This window comes from Haliaeetus albicilla, chromosome 10, assembly GCF_947461875.1.
Source record: "Haliaeetus albicilla chromosome 10, bHalAlb1.1, whole genome shotgun sequence".
Classification (NCBI taxonomy): Eukaryota; Metazoa; Chordata; class Aves; order Accipitriformes; family Accipitridae; genus Haliaeetus; species Haliaeetus albicilla.
In genome coordinates, this window is record NC_091492.1 from 27,490,906 (window position 1) to 27,517,460 (window position 26,555).

A 26,555-nucleotide genomic window follows, 5' to 3' on the forward strand; every position below is an offset into this window, starting at 1 on the left:
CCTGGCGCGCCCGGCCGCTAGCCCCGCCCCGCGGCGGGACGCAGCCCGCGCTGCTGGGGGCGGGGGCGGGGAGGGGGGCGTCTGGGCAGCCCGGCCGCGAGGCAGCCGGGCGGTTGCGCCCGCGGTGCTTTCTCCCAGCGCGCGTTGTGCGCGGGCCGCGCCGACACGGCTCCCGCGGCCAGTCGCTCCTGTTGGGCGGGAGGAGCCTCCTCACGGTTTCAGAGCGACGCCCTCAGTCCGCCCCCGCTGGCGGCCGAGTCTCTCAGAAAGGCGCTGCTCGGGCGCAGCGCTCGGGCGCGCACCCGCGGCCCCACCGCGCCCGCGCAGAGTGGTTGTGCGCGGGCGGGAGCTGCACGGGGCTAATACGAAGTTCGTAGCGTTCTTTCCCTGTGTCCCCCGTCCCCGTCCCCCGTCCCCCCCCCGCCCCCTGCTTCAAGGGATGAGAGACGGGCTGCACCTGCGCTCTCCCATCTGCTGCGGACAACCCCCGTGGGACCCCAGCCTGGCGGAGGGCGAGCGCGGGGCCGGGACAGCGGCTGGCCCCAGGCAGAGCCCACGGCTAGGCCGCGGGGCTGACGGGCTCCTGCCCGGCCTCTTCCGCGGCCGCAGCGGGCGACCGGGTGCGAGAGGGCAGAGGGGAGCGACGAGAGCGAGACGTGGGTCGCTGCTGGGGCGGAGGAGTGTGTGCGGGGTGGGGGAGGAGGGGACTCGCCGGGCCGCTGCCTCGCCGGCGGCGGGGCGGCCCTGCCCGCGAGGAGGGCTCCGCGGAGCCCCGGGGCTGGCCCCGGAGCGAGCACCGGCAGCCCAAACCTGCCGGTGTCAAATGGAAAAGCAGCAGTTCTGCGGTCCCGCGCTGCAGCAGGTTGGGATGTTGGTCTCTATCCTTTCCTGTCACATGGCTGGTAATAGGATCCCTCATCTGCCACTCGGCACCTCGCCGGGGCGCAGTTACAGGACACATGCTGTAGGGCCTCCGCTTCCCGCACTTTGCGCTCTTCCCGGCCGCCCGCGACCACCTCTGCCCCCGGAGCCCTGGGGCTGCCGCCTGCGAGCGCGGTGCGGCCCGGCGGCCGCCGCTCATGGAGCCCCCCGCCTTCGCCGCCGTCCTGGCCTTCTCATGGCTGGCGCTGAGCTGCTGCCGCGAGTCCGCTCTCTCCGGTGAGTGACGCGTCGCGGTCAGCCGGGCGGGGGGCGCGTTTGGGGCTGCTCCCCGATCTCCTCGCAGGGCTGAGCGGCGACGGAGCCGGGCAGCCGAGCCCCGAGCCCCGCAGGCTTGCGGCTGGCGCGCAGCCTCCCGCGGAAGGGCTCTGCCGCCCGGCGGCACCTCCTCGAGGTCGCGACGACGTCCCTTCCTGCTCGCCAGCTCGGTGCGCGGCTCGAAGCTGCTCCTGCAAACGTGCGGGGGGTATTTTCGTGCGCGGTTTGCGGCGTGTGCGGGTTTGAGGGTTCTCCCTGTGCTCGCTGGGCTGGAGCTTGGAAAACTGTATGAAAGCATGAGGTGAGAGGAGGAAGAGCAGCACGTTTCTCTATCAAAGTGGCTCGGTAGCCAGATTTGCAGAACAGAGGCATCTGCAGGGAGAGGGGCGTGTGGGGCGTGGGTACACTTACTCACTGGGAAATGAAATAACCGGTGGCAGCAGGGCAGAATTGGGGCCGCGGAGCTAGAGCCTGGAGGGTGGCCATCTCGCCTGTCTGCTGCGTGCTGCCCCAGCTCCCTGTCAAGCACGGATTCCTCTGACCATTCAGGTTGTCGTTCAGCCAGCAATCTGGGAAGCCTGAAGCTTCGCTACCTGTTAGTCTGATTTTTCAGTTAAAACTTCTCTGCACCCTTTTGTCCTTATCTCAGTTGTTACTGACGATTTCAAGTACCACGGTTCTCCTCTGATAAACGTTGGCCCTGCTTCGCAAGATCCGAAGTGGCTGTTCCAGGTGATCGCAATGTCACAGCCATCAGATGCCTGGTCCTCCTGGATACATTTTGCATATTCTAATCATTGTTATTCTTCATAATGTAGAATTTGCTCTACTGCCTTTTGCCATGAACAGATACTTGCTCAACAAGTTTTTGTAGATGCACTTGATTAGATTTGGAAAATACTTACATAGACTTTCTCAGGGGAAAAAAAGCCTTTTACCAGAAAGAGAACTCAGGGTAAACTTTACAACTTCTCAGAAGTTACCTGAAGTGAGTAAAACATGAGAGTATTTCAGATAAGCATGTAGAGAGCTGCCTAGACAGGGATATATCTAGACCATGTCTAACAATCTGTTCCCAGTACCATTAGGACATGTTTAGCGCACGCAGTAGGTACTCCTTCCTTTGCTTAAGTTGAAGAATTCTTGTAACATTTCTGAGCAGAACTGCAGACAGAACATTCTGTATGTGACCATGTCCCTCACAGCAGGCTGCATGACAGCAAGTGGAGGATATATCCCAGTGTGAATGTTTGGTTCATAGCCTACTGAGAGGATTCTACCTGTTTACACACCTGCATTTCCATCCTCTAGTCAACTTCTGACTGCATGCACTGGCAGCCACTGAAGGGGTCAGAGATGCCTGAGCACAAGCAGCTGGGGCGGGGGCGGAGAGACTATATAATGCCTCTGAGTGAAGGGGTAGCAAAGGAGAATGGATCTAGAAAGCACTGCCATCTATGTGTCTTCTGCTAAAGAACCTGGAAACAGTGCAAATCTACACTTCAGCAAGGACCTGTAATTTGTGTGGCATATACAAAATCTGCAGAGTTGCTAATCTGCACAAACCATACCTCAGGATCTTTTTCTTGACCCTTAATCCCACAGGACCAAAACAGGATCAGCTGGATCAGGTTGCACTTGAAGCTAGCAGAATTCTAAAATGACAAATATTAATAGTTCTTTTGTAAGGCAGTTTGTCATATGGTATGTTTTTAATGCCTATTCCTTTTTTATCAAATGCATGTCTTAAATTTATTGTAAAATGCTGTCAAAATACAGACTGTGTCACACCATCATTTGCTAAGATAGGAGAGAAACTTTAACTTCTGGAATTGCCTTATGAAAAATGACTCGAATTGTTAGAAATTGGAGTGAGTTAACAATCTTTTTGCACATAGTACTGTGCTACTTTTCACAGAATGTTTCTGCTTTGCTGTGTGATGTATAACAGTTTCTATTAATCCAAACACTGACATTTGCAGCATTCAAACTTCAGTCATACCACATTTCTCAAGTGAATCAGAAATAAGAGATGGGTGAATAGATTGCCTAACATTAAAGGACTGTCTAAATTTAGTGAGGTTTGTATTACAAGGCCAAAGAGATGGAAATGCCTTCAGCAAATGTTAGTTTCAGTGAACAAAAGTTATTTTATATACTCAATGCAAGAAGTTCTCACTTCTAGTTTCTGTATTTATAGTGTTCATTTAATTTCCCCATCAGAAATGTATATGATGATCAGTCTTTTTTTCCTTTCTCTGTTTTCTTTCCATTTAGCAATACTGGGTCACTGTGCCCTTGTTTTTTTTCCCAGCAGAGTCTTTCCCCTGAGCTGCTGTTTTAGCCTTCTCTCACAAACCTTGTATCTCTTGTTATCTTTTCTGCCTGTATCTTGCTGATTCAGAGAAGCAGTTCTACTTGATATGCCTTAAGCAATCATCATGGAAATACTCAAAAAAGCATTTCTAACCAGACAGATAGAAAATGAAATAGTTAGTCAGACACTTCGGCTTATCATGCTTGTACATGCATAGAGTGTAACTCAAAATCCAGGCAGGATGTAGCCAAAGAAGTAGAAGGGAGGCAGGGATTACATGCTGCCAGCTGCAAAATTTGCATTCTTTGTCATATCACACCATAATGGTTGTGCAATTGACCACTCCCTCCATCCACACAGTGGCTATGGCCCATCCTGGTAAAATTTCCGAAGAGATTCAGTCTGCCACGCTTGACAATGGAACAACAGTTTTAAAACTTCACAAAGAAAGAAAACAAATGGGTGTATTAAGGAACAGAAATTCTTACGGAGCCACATCATGCATTCTTAGTTCCAGTGATAAAGAATCACAAGACAAGCAAGTATGTTTGCATCTTGTGGCTGAGGACCAGCCAGCAGCTGCAAAGCTGTGTCTAATATAGCATGTTTATATTGTATGAATAAAAAGAAAAAAGGTACAAAACACATACTTTTAAGCATGAGAAGTAATGATAACTGCCTCTCATGCTCATATCCTAATTTGCCTGCTTCCAACATACTCCAGAAATGGTCTGGCCAGTCAGATAGCATTTACCTTTTTGTTTTTTGTTTTTTTTAAAACAATAAAGGAAAAGTGATGAAAAAGTGATTAGATTGAAGGTTAGTAATCAAAGTCTCACAAGAGTAGCAAGTTCACATATGTAACAACTCACACACTGTCAGGGAGCACAAGTATGGAACTCCACATGTCTGTACATTTCCAGGAAAGTACATTTTTACAGGACAGACAGATGCTTATGTCAAGGTTTGATCAAATGTCAGGTGAGTCTTCACTGTGGCTACTCTCTGGTTTGGACCAATGCTAAATGAGACTCCAGTTCTGACCAGCAAAAATTATTGCATTTGAGGACTTAAAAAATTATATTTGCGTGTCTGTGTGTGTGTGTTTCTGTGTCTGTGTGGATACATAGAACGAGAGAGAGAGGATTTTTAAACTACATGCGGAGTGCCCCTACACTGCAAAGGAGAAATGATCAGCTGACCAAGTGCCCTCATAGCATCACAACAGAATTAAAACTGGCTGATTTACCAAATGGGGAGTTATTTTCTAACAATTTTGAAAATTGCAATTTTAAACAAAGATCACTCTTGCCTTAGGCTTTTTCTTTAGTTCATATCAACTGTTGTGTTGTGGGTTTTTTTACTGTTACAGTATAGGCACCCAAGCCTGTTAGTTTTGGTAAGGGCTTTTGTTATATTAGTACTAATTGGAGTAGTAAAGTATTGAAATGTAAAAATACTACACTAATTTTCCACTTGGGTAGGTCTAAAACTGCCTTATACTTCCCAAAAGCATTTATTTTTCATCATAACATAATACTGAATGAGATTATTTTTTCTGACCAATTGTATGACAGTATGCAAATGAACTTTTGAGTCAATCGATAAAACTGCATCTTCAAAGAAAACCATTGCACTGCTAAAAATATTTTTAATAATGACCACAGAAGCCATATTTGTCTCTTTGATCTCCTGAAGCTTCTTCTGGTTTTAATCAGTGTTCCCACATGAAGAACTGTGGCAACCTATGATAACAGAATCCCTATTCGCATCCATAGGGAAACAAAAATGTTCTCATCTGAAGAAGGTAATTTGGTGTTCTGCCCCTTCCATCCATGGGCCCCTGCCTCTGTTACTGCTGGGGTATCTTGGCATCAGTTAAGTGGTTTCTGTCCTTTCCTCTGTGCATTACTCTCTCATTGAAGTGTTTCTGCTGTCTAATTATACCCTTTCAATCAAATTAGAGACTGCAGCATCTGGTTAGTGCCTGTAACTGTTGCCATCTGCACCTAGATACAGTGCTTTCATTTAAGGAGGAGTGCTTAAATTGCAATCTTTAGCAAGAATTAGGAGGACAGTTTAGGCAGAATGAAATGACTTAAAACTCTTCTTAGAACACTATGCAAGCACATGCATCAAACAACTGACACCTAGTTATTATCGGACCTGGCACCTTTGGTTCCATATCCTTATATTCTGCTTAAGCATTTTTCTGACTCTTCTGAAAGAGGAGAACTGAGCAGGCAGTTATAGCATGTAAATTCAAGGAATCTTTATTTCTTGCTCCAGCCTTACAGAACATTTAATATTCTGGCTATCACACCACTGTAATGAAACCCAAGATTTAAATAGCAGCCACTTTCATTTACCTTTCATTAATCTGCAGATTTTTAAAAGAAAACCTTGCTTCTTGTTGGGCAGTAGCTGGTAGGATAATTTCTGGCCTGGGTAGGCTAGTTTCTGGTTGATAATTGTTCTCAACCTTTAATCTCTCCGGCCACTAGTCAGCACTCCAAGTAGCTTCCAGAACTTAAAGCAAACAAATAAAGCAAGTAACTTTTTTTTTTTTTCAGTGAAATAGTAACAAGTTTGTAATTCTGAATTTTCAGCCTCAAAAGCTACGTGCATGCCCCAAACTTAGAAGAGTACTCTAAGAAGTCATTTAAACTGTCCTGAAACCTCCATCTCTTCAGTTTGCAATTTGTAATGTCACTAAATACATGTCTGAGAAAATACAGACTTTGAAGAATGCTCAGAAGGTTTATAAGATTTCCCACTTGCCAGCCAGAAAAGGAAGAGTTTTTGAGAAGTAGATAGCTGTTTTCTTTGCTTTTCATCTCATTGGTACAGAAAAAACTGCAGTTGAAATTCAAATGTTTGTATTATTTCTGTCTGTGGTAATGCGGTGTGAAATGAGAGTTTCTCAGGTAACTGGGCCTCTTGCCATTAAGGACTTCAGAGATTAAAACCAATATTTGGAAGTCCATCTTAGAAAATCATTGGAAACCAATGCAGACTCTGAAATGTCAGTGTTTTATCATCAGTGCTTCATTCAGTAAAAAAGTCAGGCTGTTATATTCTGCACTACCTTAATTTTTCAAATGATCCTAAAGTGGCGCCCATGTGGAGTGCAGGCAGCCATACAGTCCCAAAGTAACAAAGGCATAAATGATCATTGTAAGGTCCCTACTACATCGAAGAAGAAACTGAGACAGATGGAAAAAATTTCTACTACAGATGCTGTTTGATCTTCCAAATGTTGATCTGGCTCTAATAAAACTAATTGTGAACCTGTATCACACAATGAGCATTCACTCATAGTGGACAACCATCCCCAGGCTTATTTTCTGCTTTTTCTTTCTAGCAATTGCCACTCAATATGTACTTATCTAGTCTCCGTATTCATTTAAAAAAAAAAAAAAAGAGTTATTTTTCTGTCAACCGTGGCACCCGATATGTTGAAAACAAAATAGCCCTGACAACACACTGCTGTCCATGTTTTGTCACTAAGGCTCATAAGCATTATCCCGAACAGGACCTTTTGGAAACTTCCAGCTTTTCATGACTAGAACCACTGCAATGCTTCTCTCTCTGATTAATTCTGTTTGCGGACATCCCCATGAAACAGTAGAAGCAGCAGGGGTCATTAGGCAGTTAATACAGTGAAATCATCACAGACAATTGATTTTAATCATGGATTTGACACAAGTCTCTACTTCAGACTATGTCTGAAACCCAGCTGACTAAGATCTTAGAAATATGAGGAGGTCAGAGACTTCAAGATTTGAATGGTCACAGCTTTCTCTGTGTCCTGTCTAGACCCCTAGTGATTTAATAGAGGTTTATAGTTCACAGGATAGTTTAAACAGCCTTGGGTGCATGAACAGAAACCACGTGACAAATCTATCAAGCACATTGGGACTCTGATGCCTTCTAGGAAGCTGTCAGCTTTAGCCTTCACAAAGTGCCTGTTCCCTTGCTGTCTTTGCCACCTGGAGAGGACTGGATACAGTGCAAGTTCTGTCATAGTATACCATAGTCTTACAAAACTTACTATAACGAATAAGGCTTGCCAAAATTCATGGAATCATAGAATGGTTTGGGTTGGAAGAGACCTTAAAGATCATCTGGTTGCAACCCCCCAGCCATGGGCAGGGACACCTTCCACTAGGCCAGGTTGCTCAAAGCCCCATCCAACCTGGCCTTGAACACTTCCAAGGATGGGGCATCCACAGCTTCTCTGGGCAACCTGTTCCAGTGTCTCACCACCCTTCACATTGAAGAACATCTTCCTTACATCTAATCTAAATCTACCCTCTTTCAGTTTAAAGCCATTACCCCTTGTCCTATCACTACATGCCCTTGTAAAAAGTCCCTCTCCGGCTTTCCTGTAGGCCCCCTTTAAGTACTGGAAGGCTGCTGTAAGGTCTGCCTGGAGCCTTCTCTTCTCCAGGCTGAACAACCCCAACTCTCTCAGCCTGTCTTCATGGGAGAGGTGCTCCAGCCCCCCGAGCATCTTTGTGGCCCTCCTCTGGACCAGCTTGCTCAGGTGCACGTCCTTCTTATGCTGGGGGCCCCAGAGCTGGATGCAGTACTGCAGGTGGGGTCTCACGAGAGAGGAGTAGAGGGGGAGAATCACCTCCCTTGACACACTTCTCTTGATGCAGCCCAGGATGCGATTGTCTTTCTGGGCTGCAAACACACATTGCCAGGTCATAGTCTGTTTTTCATCCACCAGTACCCCCAAGTCTTCTCCGCAGGGCTGCTCTCAATCCACTCATCACCCAGTCTGTATCCATGTTTGGGATTGCTGTGACCCATGTGCAGGACCTTGCGTTTGGCCCTGTTGAACTTCATGAGGTTTGCACGGGCCCACCTCTCTAGCCTGTCCAGGTCCCTCTGGATGGCACCCCTTCCCTCCAGTGTATTGACCACACCACACAGCTTGGTGTCATCGGCAAACTCGCTGAGGGTGCACTCAATCCCACTGTCCATGTCGCCGACAAAGATGTTAAACAGCACTGGTTCCAGTACCGACGCCTGAGGAACACCACTCATTACTGGTCTCTACTCGGACATCGAGCTGTCGACAACTCTTTGAGTGTGACCATCCAGCCAATTCCTTATCCACCGAGTGGTCTACCCGTGAAATCCATGTCTCTCCAACTTAGAGACAAGGATGTCATGTGGGACAGTGTCAAATGCTATGCTCAAGTCCAGGTGGATGACGTCAGTTGCTCTTCCCTTATCCACCAGTGCTGTAACCCCATCATAGAAGGCCACCAAATTTGTCAGGCATGACTTGCCCTTAGTGAAGCCATGTTGGCTGTCACCAATCATCTCTTTATTTTCCATGTGCCTTATCCTAGTTTTGAGGAGGATCTGCTCCATGATCTTGCTGGGCACAGAGGTGAGACTGACTGGCCTGTAGTTCCCCGTGTCTTCCTTTTTTCCCGTTTTTTAAAATGGGGGTTATGTTTGCCCTTTTCCAGTCAGTGGGAACTTCACCAGACTGCCACAACTTCTCAAATTCATAGAACTGGTATTAATTTCCATAAGTCACTGTTCTGTTAGTTAGATTCCAAGCGATGGGCTTCATAGCCTAAAGTAACATGGAACATAAGGCAGTTGGATCCAGTGGGTGCCAGAACAGTAAAGGAGAGGTTGTTGTTGTTGGTTGGGTTTTGTTTTTTGTTGTTCCTCCCCCCCCCCCCCCCTTCTACATGATCATAATCTACCAAAGAGAAATCAGGTTGAGTAAGGCCAAGAGTTTTACCCATAGTGTTCAGTCCACTCTTGTTTGACTGTTTTATTTAGATGACCTCTTCTGAATTAGTTTTGTGCAGACAAATCTGGTGACCTTTTTTAAGCTCATCTTTTCACAGAATTATTGCACCAGTGGTGCAAAATGAAAAGAAGAACGGAGGTTCTAGCCTCCTCTTCTCCAGCATCTCTTAGGACTTTTGTCTTTAAAGTGCAGCCTATGGATTTGAAATGGAGAGGACAGTGGTCTGTGTGCAGATGAAACCTTCACTTTGCACCTTCACACATTGGGATATTAAATTCATAGTGAGATTGCTAAGGTAGTGTCTTGGCTGTTGTGTCGCAAAATATGGTGAAATCACTATGTGTGATAAATAGAAGAATTCAGCTGTTTACTGCCAAGATATTGAATATGCCAAGATCTGTATCCATGTTACTAGAAATTTTATAGAAAACTGTACAAAATATATCTCAGCAGATCTCAAAGCTGATTGTTCAAGGTAAGACAATGTAGGCCTGAGGACCTGATTTTTAAATGCCAATATTTACTTGAAAAGATTGCACTCCAGTGCTATGATAAAATTTTTATTAATTGTTAACAAAATTAAAGTTTCCTAGCAAATTCCTTGTAACACAAAAAGGTATGTATTTAATTTGATAACAGCTGCTAAATTCCTTAACTTAAATTTTCCATTCTATTTTTTCTGGAATAATCAATGATTTTACGTGGTATCTCACTGCCTCCCCCTTCCACATCTAGATGCTAACAAAGCCAGCGGAGCTTCGCTGCAAGTCAGCTGGCACATTTTTCCCAAATCTCTTCGTAGTGCAGAAGAACACAGGAGGCACTGTTACAGCTGCATATTGTCTTGGGAACAAAAAACTACAGCTAAGAGGAATGAAGAGAGCTCTGACTCTTTCTTTTGTGCAATGTCCTTAAAGTACTAGGGCAATGAAGTCTGAAGAAAATCTATTTAAAGAAAAAAAGCTGACATGAAAATGAACGGCAGTCACTACTGGAAGTTAAAGCATGGGCCAGTCTTAGCAGATCCTAAAATGGGCTGATGTTAACTTCAGTTTAGTCTGTGTGCCAGATTACATTCAGGTATTGTAGCATTCCTTGCATTTCTGAGTAGATGTTAGTACATATTGCTTCTCATTTAGAAGTGAGAAGCAAAAAAAGTAATAGCACTAAGCTGAAGTAGACATCTTTTCTGGATGTGTTTATCACTTCTCACAACTACTTCTTTATACTGTATGTTATTTTGTTTATCCAGTTTGATTATGTTTTCCTCTCTTTTCTGCCAAATTCATCAGCTTATATTTTTCAGCTATGACATAGCAAAACTTTTACATTAACTGCAAAGCAAGAGAGGTATTGAAGAAAGTTGCAACACTGTGGTGACTTTAAAGTGGGGTTTTTTTTCATATGTTTATGCAAATATCTGTGGTGGCCTGAATACTGGAAACTCAGATTTACATTTTCAAGTAAATGCATGTAGCTCACCTGCATGGCTGAGGCAGTCAGGTAAATTACCGTAAGGAGGAGTATTGACTTGAAGCTTGTTTATTTTAAAGTAGACAGGTTTCTGTCCATGGATGATAGCAGTATACACTGATGGCTGTACAGACACCTCTTCTGTGTGCCTTCAGCAACAAAATTCCATTTAATAGAAACCCTAACTTGCCTAGGCATGAAGATGCGCAGTGAAGGCACAAAAACATCAGCTTTCATCTGCTGTGTAATAAAACTGTGAAATAATTGTTATAATTGCACCATTCTGATATTTGTGGGCCCAGACTAAACTAATTTCAAAGGCATGGTTTTAATAACACAGTTTCCCTTGTCCCACAGTATTTCTAAATACAAAAAAAGGTGTACTGTTAATATCAGTATTAAGCTGGGGGATGGTTTTTGGTTTTTTCTCCTCTTCCAACTGCAGCCACACAGGTCTTTCTAGCCTTGCTTTGTAAGGCACATCTCATGAGGGACACCTGAGATCAGCAGACTCCACTTCAGAGCACTCTCCATTTCCCTCAGGGCAGTAGAACGTATCTGCAGCTGTTACATGGTTTCTACAGAGAATACTATCGGATAAAACAGAAGGTTGTGCAGCCTGCAGTGAAGCATTTGTGACTTTCCCCAGTAATACTACTCAGTACAAAGCAATGTTTACAGCAGTGTAATGCAGCAGTTTTAATTCTGTCATGGACTGTTGTATTTGAATATTATTTTTAAATAAATGCATGGATGATAAATGTTACCAAGTATTAACCATAAACAGGATAGACTTATTTATGGTACACTGTTATAATGACTATTTCTGGAAGATGGTCACAGAATCACAGAGTAGTTGAGGTTGGAAGTGACCTCTGGAGGTCACCTTGTTCAGCCCCTCTCCTCAAGCATGGTCACCTAAAGCAAGTTGCCCAGGACCATGTCCAGATGGCTTTTGAATATCTCCAAGGACGGAGATTCCACAACGTCTGTGGGTGAACTGTTCCCATGCTCTGTCACCCTCACAGTGCATAATTTAATCAAAAATCGTTTGCATTGTTAGTAAAGGTAAAATTGTTCATGCATTTGAATATTTATTTGCTCAGAAGATGTCATTAATATGACACAGCAAAGCCAGGCAGCATGAGATTTGTAGTTCAGCTGAGAAGGGGATAGTGTATTTAATGACTAAAGAAATCATTCTCTGCTTTGATTTCTAACTTGCTGAGTATTAGGAAGCTAGGAAAACAAACATAAATGGAAGAAAATATGAGCAAGTCAGAAGGATACTGACCTGTAAATTTTAATCTGAAAGCATAAATGCTTTAGTAGCAAATCACAGTATTACAATTATACTCTACCAAAGGAGGTCCCTTTCTAAGACAATTCAGGCCAGAGAAAAAAATGCCTAGGAATTTTTCTAAATCAGGATGTAAATTTTGCAAGATCCATGCCTACAAAATCTTTCACTTCATAAAGTACAGATATTCACAACTTTAGTTAAACTGGCATGAGATTTTGGGTAGTATGCTGTAAGTGGCAGACTGATAACATCATCTAATTTCATTTTTGGAAAATTAACAAGTTACAGATGTTTTACTCATCCTAATGAGTAAAAACATGGGGAAAACAGTAAAAAATGTAGTATGCTTATTCAGAAAATGCATGTTAATTTTATTAACCGCTCTTCAGACCTGTCTTATACATTGTTTGGTAAACTAATGAAATCATAATCTCTTCCATAGTTGCTTGACTCTGAGAGGAAACTTAAATCCCATACAACATCTTTAGTTCCCTAAACAATGCAGGAAACATATTAGTGAAAGGAAACATGGTCTCTTGGGGATGGGGTGGAGGGTGAGGGAAGAACAACCAAACACTAAATCTACATACATTCTTTCTCTTTTTCCATTTCCATTTCTTCCCAGAATGTTATACAGCAAATGGGGCTGACTATCGTGGCACTCAGAACCAGACCTCCCAATATGCAGGGAAACCTTGTCTTTTTTGGAATGAGACCTTTGAGCATCCTTATAATACTTTGAAATATCCCAATGGGGAGGGAGGGCTTGGAGAGCATAACTACTGCAGGTAAGCAATATCTCATTGCTACTAACATTGCCTATATGCCCAGTGTTACTTTAAACAGTTGATACAAAATTAGGAAACTTCCTATCATACACTGAAGAATGTCAGAACCATGGATATCTAACAGGTTTTGTTTTATCCTGTAATCAGTACCCTGGATCTACAAGCACCATTAGTAGAATAACTTTTTCAACCCAGCTCTCACCCGAAGTCCATGTCATATATCCAGTCTGTAATTTGGCCTGACAGAGAAAGACTAGAGATTACTTAAATGAAAAGGTGGAGATAAAAAAATTGATCCAAGTCAGAAGTAGAGAAGCACTAGTGAATGACTGTAGGAGTCTTTGGAACATTATGGTTTTTATCCTCACCCACAAGCCTGGTTCTGTTATATACTATGTTTCTGAGGTTTGTGCTAATGAAAGTTAATGTAGTCACTAAAAATTCTCAGTGAGCATAGCATAAGCTGTTCAGTTACTTAGAGTTGTCATTGGAATTCAGAAGCTCTGCTGTCAGTGGTTACTATACCAGCTTAAACCATGGCAGATCCTCTTTCATTTCCTTGCCTTCTAGAGAAGACCTCCATATCTATGGATAGAACTTGAACAAAACTTAAATAAGAACTTCAGAATTTAGGAGCCACATAAGAACCTAAATTCAGGGGTGTTTAGGCTCTGCAGGCTCTTTTCAGCTTGCAACATTTAACTGCTTGATGTTGTGCATCTGGAAGTTACATGGACTTCTGCCTTTGTAGGACTGACCAGCTAAGTTTTTATGCCCATCTATACTTGCTATGGAAATAGGTAGGGAATAACCTGGTAGATACATTCCTTGAACAGTGATAATCATCAGCTCATCTAGGATGCATATAACATTGAGTGGTGTCTCTTACTCACTCGGTAATGGGGACAAAGATGTTTAAACCAAGAGATTAAGAATTGAGTTACCGAGGGCATAGCAAGAAAAGCTCTAATGTCTCCTTTGTGAGAAGGTTCAAACCACACCTCAATTCTCCTGGAAGATGCTTTTACTTAACAGGTTATAGACTTTCTAGGGTAGAGCTTATACACTTGCCACCTTCATGTTTAAATCATTTCACTGTAAGCAATATAAATCAGAATAAATGAGGCAAAATTAATATGCAGGAGTTCAGCACAACTGCTATGTCACGAACATAGGCTCCTGGTTCTTGATCCAAGAACTTTTCCATACTTAATCAGAAACAGTCATTCAAGAAAATATGACACACAGAGACAGCCAGTTAATGGAGAGTAAGTAAGAAAGCACACAAAAGAGCTCTTGTGACATGCAGCAGATAGATGAGCACATTGAAAGGAGTCAGTGGCATTTCCAGAGTATTTGATGACTCAGGAGGATATTTCTCATTGAAGAACAGGGTGAAGGACAGGGAAGAAAAAGACTTACTCGGGATGTTTTCCAGTGGCTGCAGCAGTGCTTCAAAATAACACTGTTCAATGTGTTGCACCAGGGGACTGTTTTCAGCTGTAGAAGGAGAATGCCAAGTTCTGAACTGACTCTCTTTTGAATCAGTTCAGCATCTTACAGGAGCAAAGAAAAATACACCACCTACCAGAAAAACTCCATAGAAGTTGAGCATTCTCTTTAGAAAATGGCCTGGAAACCAAATAAACCCATCAAGCTGTCTAGTATCAGATTGGCATGTGAACACTGGAAGGACTGTCTTCCCATCAAAACCATTTCACACCAACTTCACAGCCTCCCTCAGCCCAACACCACCAAATGTGTAACAATTTTCATGACTTGTGGAGAGCTGTGTCTCTCATTATGCATACTAATATGGACCTATAAAAAAGCTAGTGGCCACTGAATTATCTCTGATACAAATAGCAGAATCAAGAACTTAGTTTTGATTGTTGCTGTGTGGCAATATCCTAAGTAGACTGTATCTACAGGGTCTTACTTTTGGCAGTCATCTCTGGCTAATACTTAGGTTAGTACAAAGCAAAACATGTACAAGCTATGCAAAAATGTGCATAACAAACTGAATGTTTATCCAGGTATTCAAGTCATCCTTACTAGAGTCTCACTTTACTTAGCAAATGAGAATTTGGTAAGTGTTACAAGGAGCAAGAAACCCATAATCTGGTATGTAAGCCTGAGAAATGACTTGATTACCAAATACAGCTTTTTAATCTCAGTCTGCTAGGTATTAGATTATCCTCTTTGAGATGGAGTTTGACTGGAAGGCTAGCCATTTCCTTCCTTATGCTATATCACTTGGCCCAGGAATATTCTCAATGGTGTATGAAATGATGATCCTAACGAACGGATGCTTTTTAACTTCACATTCTGTTGAAAAAAAGCTTGGAAAGTCACTGTTCTAAGAATGTCAGAGCATATCTTTAGCATGCAAATCTTGTTGAGGCCTTGTGAGTGAAGATACTGCTGTTTTAGCTCTTTCTCTGCATTCATTTGCTTGGTGACTATGGGCAAGTTGATCTTCCATTCTCTAAGGCAACACATATCTCACAAGGCTTTTTTAAGGCATAATACATTACTTTGAGGCTCAGTTTTAGGGACAGCATTTGAATAATCCAATTTTACACTTAAAGCATTAATCAGAAGCATGTTATCTCTCTATGGGTGGTCCTTACTTGGAATATTTTGTTTACTGCAAGATGCCCTGTTAAGATGGGAATGCCTCATAATGTTCCACTAAACCTCATTTCAGCCATAACAAAATTATGCAGACTGAAGTTTTTGGAGATTTTGAACGACACTCCATTGTTTTCTAACTGTATGCGCTTTTGAGGTTCAAGGCAAAGATTTCTAAAGACCTTAATCACATTTGTCTGCAATTTCTTTGCATTTTAAGGCATTCATGTCTGGAGTGCCATTACCATGATTCAAGTACAGATACCTGATTTGTGTCATGCAGGTGTAAACCAAAAATTTCCTGTAACTGTGAAAACAAGGAAAATTGTGTTATTTCAAGTACAAGATTTCCTTGATTTGAGTCTTCTACTTTCTTTAGCCACTGCCTTTACACCTAAATTCCTAGCACACCGGTCTTAGGCTTTCCTCATCCACTACTTTTACTAGTCTGTTTGAAAGCCTAACTAGCAGCATTTTAGTCAGCTAAATTGAACTCAACTCACCAGTTGTCTTCAGCATTCTGTTATTTGACCAAAAACCATCCCCAAGAGTTCTCCCACAAAGAGTTGTTAATATGCCCCAATGACAATGTGCAACTGAACTGACACTTCTATGTAGGAGGGAGTCATTATTAGAATTCATGTCAAAGTACATGATAAAAAGATTGCAGCTGGCCCTAGTTATATGTAAAGGTCATAGTTCAACCTGACTGTCCAAAATAACAATTTATTTTCTTACCAATGTGAATAGTTTTTCAAAGTGTACATAGAAAAAACTTTAAATAACCTAATGACTAATTAGGTATGCATTTGTAAATGATGGTACACAACAGCAAAGAATAATCATGGACACATAAGGAATTATCCCATCTGTCAATATATCAGATCCCTTGAACAGATTTATTCAGCTTTACTGAAGGGGAAGAAAAGACCTCAGTCTTTCCCAGAAGACTTTATCAGATAAATGTTTTTGTCGTCATACATACAGAAAGTTGGAGTCTGGACTATTTTGTACCAAGGCAAAAATTAAGTTCAGGAGTCTAAAGAACCTGTATGCAGGATATGTGGCTGAAAATCTTCCTCTCTGTCAGTACTGTCCAGAAGTACCTCTGTACCTTTTAGACTTAAAGAAAGAAGAAGTTATGTTTTAGACATTCCTAGCAATTTATGCTTGCTGTGTACTGTAATAACCAAAGTTATCTGAACTTCCTGGCTACTTTGGCATTTTTCTTGGTATACAAATCCAACGGGTTAAATATTCAATAGGTATTAGAGCAAAAATAATGATGACACTGAAGCTTAATAAGATTTATTTTTATGTGGTTTTTGAAAATATTTGATGACTTCTCACTCACTCTCTCTATTTTTCTCTTTCAGGAACCCTGATGGAGATGTCAGCCCCTGGTGCTACATTGCAGAGCATGAGGATGGAATATATTGGAAATACTGTGAGATTCCATCCTGCCGAAGTAAGAGCACCATGCAGTTTTTTAGGCCTGCATCTCTGTTGAACAGGGATTGGCAGTTATACAACAACGGGTAGTGACTTTCAAACAGAAACTAGGATAAGGCAAATCAGTTTATTTTCATTTGCAGACTAAGCAGTATTTTAAACAGGTCTCTAGAGTTAATGACAAGCTTACTGAATCATTCCTCCATTGCTATCCTTCTCATCTCATCTCAGAATTACCGGATTATATTATTTACAAATAATACCAGACAGAGAATCACTAAAAACTCATGAAGTACTGCTATTTTTTTGAATCCATAGAAATATGTAATTTATTTATTAAAATCTAGAGGACAAAAATGAATAGGAAATTATTAATTACTTTTTTTACAAGGTACATATGTGTCCATCATTTGCAATTAGCTTGTAAAATGGATGGCAGTAGTTCCATGTGTATAATACATCATGCACAGAATTGCTTGGAAGAAATAAAGACAGTATGAGAGGACATAGAGAAAACATGGCTATTTGTTTGGTATATGGGAGCTCTGGGCTAGAATTCTATCCTTGCAGGTGCATATACTTAGCATTGCTGTGAAACCACAAACTAGACTTTGTTCAATTTTTTTTAAACATATAATTCACAAGCTATTCACCTGAAGCTTCCTTCCAGTATTAAATATTTAATATTTCACTTAGCATTGCTGTGAAACCACAAACTGGACTTTGTTCGATTTTTTTTTAACATATAATTCACCAGCTATTCACCTGAAGCTTCCTTCCAGTATTAAATATTTTTAATGTATTATATATTATTTACCTTGTCCAAAATGTGGAGGTTTTGTCATGATTCATGTCAATGTGTTCCAAAATTTTCATTCCTGAACACTGCAGGATAAACTCCTAAAAATCACATTCTTTAAAATATGCCTAAATATTAAAAAGATATTCCAGTTTTGCTTGTTAACAAGCAACCATAACTACACATTTTATTAAGTCTAATCATTAATGCCTTTACTTGCTTTCCTAACTTCTGTGCAAGTACTCTCTTATTTCTAAGCGATAACTTATGTGCATACTGTTAAGCATCAGAGCAGTTGTCCTTACATAGGCATACTCTTGATTAGAAGAAATCCACAGTTTTCTTTCTTTATGAATGTGAGTGAGTGATTCACATCTTCAGCCTAGGCAAACAAATACATAAGTGTGACCTTAAGTCAGGTGACTTCTACCTAGACTTAAATACAGATAAAGGAGTCTAATTTAAATAACACAAAATCATTCAACAGTCTGATACTCATTGTTCAGAGGACATCTTACTCATTTTTCTAATATACCAGGTCTTATTTAGGAAACATGACCCTCCTAATTAAGAAATTTATCTTGGTCTACAATGAAAGAATTTGCATTTTCTTTAAAGACCACAGATGTTAACAAATTCTCTGGATATGGCACCAGTAAAAAAGCTGAATGGCAAATTCTCTCCACTCCATTTGTTCTACACAAAGGATTCTTTTAAAACCAGCCTCGCTCATTTTCTCTGTGGTGGGGAGCAGAGTATTTAAACTTGGACACTTACTTGCACAGATAATCCAGGCTTATATTTGCAAAATGTCCTTTTGACCAGTAGCAGCTGCTTCAAGCATTGCACTGAAACTGGATACCAGAAAAAGGAATTGCAGCAATTTAGAACAAACTGTACATTGCAAGCCTATCCAAGTCTTAATACAAACCTCATGGTTTATGAAACTGTGTAAGTATAAAATAACTTTTATTCTTTACCAGATTTTCTGTTTTCAGTAAGCAGGATGCTAAATCACAGGACCATCAAAACCAACTTGTGAAGTGCATAATACAAAACTGAGTTTTGAGATGGAACAGGAAAAAATTGTGTAAAGAAATCCTATTTGACATTTTTAGAGAAGTAAAAAAATTGTTTTATATAAGCTTCTTTTCCATAATTATATTTACTACTCAAAAAGCCGAGTATCTGGAGCATAATTTACCTATAAACTATACCCACATAATACCACTACAATGCTGACAACATGAAGCATCTTGATTGCCTAGAGAGATTTGCATGCAATGATTCACTGTAACAATAATTAAGAATCTACAGTTAAGAATTTTTTATTACAATGATGATTTCACATGATTAAATCATGTGTCTCATTCACTAATATTTATATTTAACACTGTTTCATTCAGAAATGTGTTCTGGCATTCTGCAGACATGCTATACAGAATTTAGCAATGTTAGATGAGGATGGATGGGCATAATCACAGAAGACAGTGGTAGTTACCCCAGTAGGAGCTTAGTCTTTCCTTTTCTTCCTCTCCTCTTCTTAATGGCTTGTCTGCTAAGCAGACTGGAATGGGCATAAACAAAATAAAAGGCAAGAAGGCAGCACTGAGTCCTGAAAGAACATGTGCATCTCACATGGAGAATTCAGAACTGAATGCTTTAGATGGTTTGTTTGCAATGTTGCAGCTATTCCTGACTTTTTTGGTTGTCACTACCCAGGCTGGACAGACCAGGGAGTCGTGTTTAATTCAAAATTCCCTCGGGCTAAATTAAGGTGAAACGACACCAAATGATCAGTTAAAGATTTTATTCATGACGGAAGCAAACTGAACTGGGGAGGTGTGGTAGTAGGTGGCAGGGTTTCTCACAACAGAAATTGGCATAAGACTACTTCTGTAAACTGTGTAACCATATACATCAATTCAGGGAATAAGGAGACCCCCCCAAACCAGTCAGGTTAATGAACAGTTTGTGAGCCTTTAGGCTTGGGGGTCATTTGTGGAGTAACTTCTTCCCTGCAGACACTGCCATTGTTTGATCTTTGTATCAGAACAGCTTATCAGAACAGGGAGCTGCGCACCCTCCAGCACGCCCTCCCCCACCTGTTGCTGATGTCTGAGCTGATGGGCTTTTCACCTTGGTTCCTTGCTGTGCAGGGTTTGTCTTTAAGCAGAACTTGCCCCACCACAATGTTTGAGACATTAACTCTTTCAGCCTCTCAAATCGGTGTCTTTGTTAAAGAGGTTAAGTTGAAATTCAAAAGAAGTAACAACTTACGCTCCCCAAAGGTCAAAGAAAGTCTTACTGTTCCACTTAATTGCATCTCCATATTTATGGCCCACTTGAATCTCTTACCATAAACAGATTTCATTACTGAAATCATATTTCCTGTGTGCATGTATGTCATGTAATAAATTTGAGTGAAATATACTGCTGCATACTAGCATTGCAAAAAGCTAGGAGGCTTTTGAAGGACAGCTAGGTGAGCATAGCTGGAACATGGGTTTGAGCTCAAAAGGATGAATTCCATGTTTTAATATATATACCTTAACATGTAATATGCAGAAGTTCTGGTGTTTGCCAGGACCTCATTATGTCAGATGCTGCTTAAAAGAAAAAGAGCATGCTTGCACAAAAGAGAACAAATAGATACAAATGGGTGAAGACAAAGTAACAGTAAGACATCACTGATCAGCATGAACAGTAATCACAGAATATTGACTACCTCATTTTTGCCAAGCTTCTTTAGTAGGATAAACATTAAGAGCAAATTAAGGCAAAAGAATATGTTGGGAATTTTTAAAGGTCAGAGTAACTAAACAGTCACCACCTATCTAGAAATACTTTTGATTCTTCATTGCTTTATATATATATATATGTACATACATATATATATATATATAGTTTTATACATACACATAGGGTTGTAGGGTACCCTAGGTTGGAAAGCTGTCATCTAGTCCAGCCTCCTGCTCAAAGCAGGGCCAGCTCTGAGGTCAGACCAAGTTACTCAGTTTGTCAGATTAGACCAAGTTTATCCAGTCAGGCCATGACAGCCTCCAGGGACGCAGAGTGCGCTCCCTCTCTGGGCCCTTGTTCCCATGCTTGACTGCCAGCATGGTGAAAATATTTTCCTTAACATCCAGCCTGAACATCTCATGTTTCAACTTAAGCTCCTTACCTCTTGTCCAAAATGCATCACTGTGAAGACCCTGGCTCCATCGTTGTGACAGCCTCCATGTCGGTGTTGCAAAGCTGCTAGGGAGTACCCCTGAGGCCTTCTCTTCTGCAGGCTGAACAAGCCCAAATCCCTCAGCCTCTTCTCAGAGGCTGCATCTCCTCTGAGCATCTTGGCTCTCTGCCAAACTCACTCCAGTCAGTCAATGTCTTTCTTGCACTGGTGGCCCCAAAACTGGACATAGTAGTCTTGATGTGGTCCTAACAAGTGCTGAGTAGAGGAACAATCTAATACAGGCCTGTTGGCTGCCTTTGCTGCCCAGCACACTCCTGGCTCCCTCTCTATCAGGAGCTCCAGGACCTTTTCTGCAGAGCTGCTCCACATACATAAATGTACACTGTCTTGTTTTAGCTTTATGTTGAGTGGCTCCCTATGCACACATCCTGATTCAGTTTAATATAGTGTGAATGAGAAGCATATTATTCTAATATACTAAAAATATTGTTGAAAAAGCAGTAATTTGTGATCACCGTGGATCTGATATAAAAGCAGTGTTTGCTAATTAGTTCTTCTCCAACTCAGATTACAAACATCGCCCCTCTACTATTATGCCTATACTATGTACTCTGATAACCCTTCAGCAGCAACTCAGTGGTGTCTTAGGTTTAGGACCAGCCCATCAGTAGCCATGGGAAGAACTGGCGTATCAAAATCATATATGCATGTACAGGAGTAATTTTTTTGTGTGTGTGTTGTCCCAGTTCAGAAGAGCATTTAGTTATATATTTGTTGTGGGACTACTAAAGTGCTTGTAGCTGAGCATATATCCTTGGGCTCATGTAGTTCGTTGATTTGATACCAAAGTAATTTGAAGAGCTGGGCACTGGCATGGAAATTACTGTTCACTATTGGGCTAGACTGATGCTTCTCCTGTTTATTCCCAATCAAATGACACTAATTTTGTTTGCTAGATAGATAACAAGGATGTTAAAATACTGCTGGGACACGGAAGAGACTAACTAGCTTTAGGATATACCCAAATGCTATGCTTGGTTTAGTTGCAAAATGTAAGAAGTTTTCAAATTGCTCAGTCTGGTTTCTTAGCATGGAACATACTGAAGTACTAATCCTCTAGAGACAAGATTGAAGGGTCTCACTTAAAAAAAAAAAAGTGTTTTTAGGAAATCCCAGGTGTTCTAGGAAAATGAGCTAGGTTAGTTAACAAGGAAGCTTTTTCAGGGCAGTGAAATCATGCACTGTACAAAAAATTCAGCTCACCGAGAGTTATCTGCCCAGCTGTACTCAGCTGGGGTGGGGCTGCAAATGGGGATTTCCGAAGGTATGTTAAATCAGGCTGTAACTTGAAGTCTCAGTACTTACAAGCATGTTGCTGCAGGACATATCAAAGCCATAACTTCATGCAAGCATTTATAATTGAAATTGTATCATTCTGAGAAAACAAAATTATTTTATGAACAATATTTGAAGCAACATTATCTAATTATTCAAAAAATATACATACTTGAATTTTCTTCCCAACTTCATTAGTTCTTCTTTATAATGCTAGAATCATCCTCCTTGAGAGTATAATCATATACATGCCAGTATATTTGCTGGTCACTAATAGATACACTAGCCCTCTTCCTCAAAATGAGGAAGCTGCCATAGGCAACATAGCCTAAGTCTGGGAGCAAGTTCTCAGACAGACCTGTTAACTGTTCCAGATGTCAGGATGATTTTAACGGTAAGCTGACATCAGTTTACAAGCTCAGTATATAATATTCCAAAGGAATAGGGATGAGACCATCTTTGTTAGAATTAGAAAAACAGAAGTTCTAAATTCAAGGCATTATTTCAATGGCTGCTGCACATGGACATGTATAAGAAATCCCAGAAATGGGCCTTCCAGAATCCAGTGAAGAGATACTTTCAGGACTACTGTACAAGACTGCTCAGTCCAAAAAGCTTCATTGCATTCCTATTGTATTTATAGGAATATACATAGAATAATACAGAAGCAGTTTACTAACACACATATTATCTGATAGAGAAAAGGGCCCCCTGTATAAGAGATGGCTAGTTCAAAAGGAGCCCCAAAAGGAGCCCCAAAACAGTTAATCCACATGCTATCAGGCATCAGAGGCTGCAAAACCCCAAACCCAGCATTTCCCCCCTCAAAAAACCTATTGGTAAGTCAAAAACCTGAAACAGTCCCGTGCCACAAGATGTTAGGAAGAGAGAGTTCAGAGTTTACTGGGTACTGAAATAACAAATGACTGAGGAAGTAAAATTCTCATACAGTTCTCTGACTGCATCACATGTTATACAGAGCTGTGGAGGTTAGGTGGACAAAAAATAATCCTTGTCAATCTGGCACAGGGATAAAAATTATCTGACCACAGAGCTGGTAATAGATTTAATTCCAAGTATGTGAGCAGGTAAGACAACTAGGCAAGGGATAATTTTATGCCAATAGCACAGCACTATATTGTACCCCACATCCTCTCTCTACTAGTCATGGCTAAATTGCAGTAGTTTGATGAAAAGTGCAAAAACAAACAAACAAACAAACCAACCAACCAAAAACAGAGGACAAATTATGCACTGAAGGGGGAAAACTCTTTCTGACCTCCCATAGTGACCAAGGAGCCTTGAAACATTGTATTAATACAGTATAAATAGATGGTTCTTTAAAAAAGTAATATTGCTCATTTTGAGTCTGTTTGTACATACTATAAAATACGACACTTTGAATTCATATCAGAATTCAAGTTTTAAATATTAGGAAATTCCCCTATATAAGTATATAATCCCTCCCATAAAACTTGCCAAACTCCATCCTAAAACAGTTTAGTTTCCCTTCCTCAAATACCCTGTTTAGAAAACTCCCAGAATGTCATTGTTTTGAAGATCAGCCAGAAATCACGTTGTTTAATTTACATTGTTAGATTATGCATGATCATAGTCAAAAAAACCCACAAAACCTCTGACCCCACTTAATGCCTTTTTTTTTTTAATTGACTCTATCAGGAGAAATGAACCAGGTATTTATCTTGTCTATATTACTGCAGCTTACAGAAACCAACTACAGAGTATTGCAGGTATATTGCTAAGAAGATATGATGCTGTTTCACCACCTGTCATTTATCTCTGGGCATGTTTGGAAAATATGACAAGGATCTAGCATAGAATAACATTTCCCGTACTGTGAAATCAAGACAAGAACATATAGAGACCTGCTTAATAACCAGGTAGTGCATAAAGTGGTCTGTGTCTTGGGTGTTTCCAGGCACACCTTTGGAATGACTGTTGTCTGTTGTTCTTGCCAGTGCCAGGGAATCTAGGGTGTTACAAGGACCATGGAGAGCCACCTTTGACTGGCACCAGTGAGACCTCCAACAAACTTACTATCCAAACATGCATCAGTTCCTGCCGAAGTCAACAATTTAAGGTGATTTCTTTGACATACATTTACAAAATGTTTTCAGAGACAAAAGATGGCAATATACCTAGAGCTCTCTGTTATATTTCTCTCTCCCCGCCCCCCCCCCCCTTTTTTTTTACTTTTAGGTGGTCTAAGGTCTCACTCCCACTCCAGGGGACCTAGCCCTCTCTCTGCATCCAGAGCAATCTGAGCAAACCAATTAATAATGCCAGGATGCCAGGAGAAAGTATGCTTGCTTACTGCAGTTATGAGTGATAGGGTGCCCTAACTGCCCTCCTCCGTTCCATCTTTCTCACTAATCTTAAGTAGCATCCTGACAGCTCAAACAAAAACAGTTTGTGGTGGGACCTCTGACCTCTGACTAATCATTCTTCTCCAAAAGACACATATTCTGCTGCCAGCTTTCTTGCTCATACACCCTCTCGCTGTCACTCCTTTATATATTATCCCTCCCTTCCTTATGCATCTTTGTTGTCAAAGTTTGCAGGCATGGAATCAGGTTATGCTTGTTTCTGTGGAAATAATCCTGACTACTGGAGATATGGGGAGGCAGCCAGTACAGAATGCAACAGTGTTTGCTTTGGAGACCATACTCAGCCTTGCGGTGGGGATGGCAGAGTCATTCTTTTTGACAGTAAGTATTGAAACAGGCTCAGTTTTTCCCAAAGGAGAGGCCTCAAATATTCAGCAAGTTAGGAAAAAAGGGTTTAAATGCAATGAGAAGTGTTGCACACAAAACAGCAAAACACCTAAATTCAGTATAAAATAAAGCTGCTTTCCATTTCTGCATAAAATTCACATCCATTAATAATGTGAAATAGCTTTTCCAAGAAATGATGCCTGCTCAGGCAACTGACTCATGCTCCAGAGATTGTCTCTTACTTCCCCACAAATGGTACTAACTTGGCTATCGCAAACAGCCTGTCACAGAAAGACTCCTTCAGAACTGATCTTACCAGAGAGTAGATATATGATTAAGTGAGGCACCTCAAATAAGATTTCAATCTACACCAACTTGGGTTTTTTTATTAAACCAGACAAGACTTGCTATAACCCAGTTAACACAAAACAAAGTAGTGTAGTAGAATTGAGACAGAGGAGTGTACTGCAAAAGTACAAACAAGTTAGGTTGCTATTATGACCATCGCTGATTTCATAATTTCTTATACATAGAAATCCTCCTTTCTACTCTTAACTTTTCAGTATGCATACCAGTGCCAGCTGTGTAACCTCACAGGTTGATGGTATGAGTACCCTGTTGTCTGGCTGCAGTACAGGCTCCCAGTATAGCCAAGAGTACTGGAGAAATTCACAGTATGCACCATTGTTGCTTCTCAGATCTCAACTGCCCCTGATGTAGAAGCTAGCTTTTAAGTCGACTTACAAACTTTCTGGAACTAAAAGCGGCATCATCTTCCACCTTCTGAACACACAACCAGACTTCCCATCTCCTTAATCTAAAACTCTGATTGCCAGCTAGTGAGACAGAAAGACATTTCAGTTGAGACAGGAATTAGTCTGCTCACTTCCAAATTCTCCCCAAGATTTGAAAAGAAGCACAGAGCTGCATGTTGCTTTCAGTGCTGAGATAGCCTGTAGCTTCACACTGCAGCATCTTCTGGTTCCTTCTGCTCTTGGCCTCCCAAATCCTCCATGGGTAGAGGCTTCCTTTGTAGCTTTCCTCTTCTGGAATGGCTGAGGGCTTAGCAAGATGTTACCCTGAGGACCTGCAGTGTCTTTTCTGGTAAACAGCAAGGGAGAGAGCTATGGCCAGGTAGAAGAGGTCATCCTAGTAACTGCCACCTATTTTCTTTTGCTGATGAGCAACACCTGCTCGCCTCATTCCTTTTTTCCAGATTGTCATATCTCCAGAACCTTCACCCCAATCCCTGTACACCACCACCACCCACCGACCCCCATTAACTTTATGTGTTTATGTGCTACCATCATGGCCTAAAGTGTAACATTCAGACCCACAACACAACTCTGCCAGCTCTAGAAGGAAATGAGAGAGGGAGAGCATTTCCATTCCATGTGGGGCAATGCTCTACTTTGTTAGGCATCTGTGGAGCAATAGTCATTGGCATTCTTAGTTAATATTGCTGGTTTGAAGAATATCTTGCAATTCAGTAATTGCAGACAGCACAGCCAAATATAACAGTACCTATAAGCCATTTA

The 26,555-nt window shown here is 41.4% G+C and overlaps 1 protein-coding gene across 6 annotated transcripts in view; it reads left to right on the forward strand.

Annotated features, from left to right (window-relative positions):
* The first annotated feature begins 235 nt into the window (after nucleotides 1-235).
* KREMEN1 (kringle containing transmembrane protein 1) overlaps nucleotides 236-26,555 on the forward strand; it is a 35,665-nt gene continuing 9,345 nt past the window's right edge. Inside the window, exons 1-8 of one of the 6 annotated variants that reach the window (XM_069794478.1) lie at nucleotides 480-620; nucleotides 949-1,158; nucleotides 12,704-12,866; nucleotides 16,877-16,968; nucleotides 18,577-18,702; nucleotides 24,004-24,033; nucleotides 24,262-24,383; nucleotides 24,858-25,011. In XM_069794478.1, the coding sequence (XP_069650579.1) occupies nucleotides 1,080-1,158; nucleotides 12,704-12,866; nucleotides 16,877-16,968; nucleotides 18,577-18,702; nucleotides 24,004-24,033; nucleotides 24,262-24,383; nucleotides 24,858-25,011 (766 nt within the window). In that variant the 5' untranslated portion in view covers nucleotides 480-620; nucleotides 949-1,079. Of the gene's footprint in view, nucleotides 370-479; nucleotides 621-738; nucleotides 1,159-12,703; nucleotides 12,867-16,876; nucleotides 16,969-18,576; nucleotides 18,703-24,003; nucleotides 24,034-24,261; nucleotides 24,384-24,857; nucleotides 25,012-26,555 lie in introns of those variants that run through there. The other 5 variants (XM_069794481.1, XM_069794482.1, XM_069794477.1 and 2 more) reach the window with 5 other exon arrangements.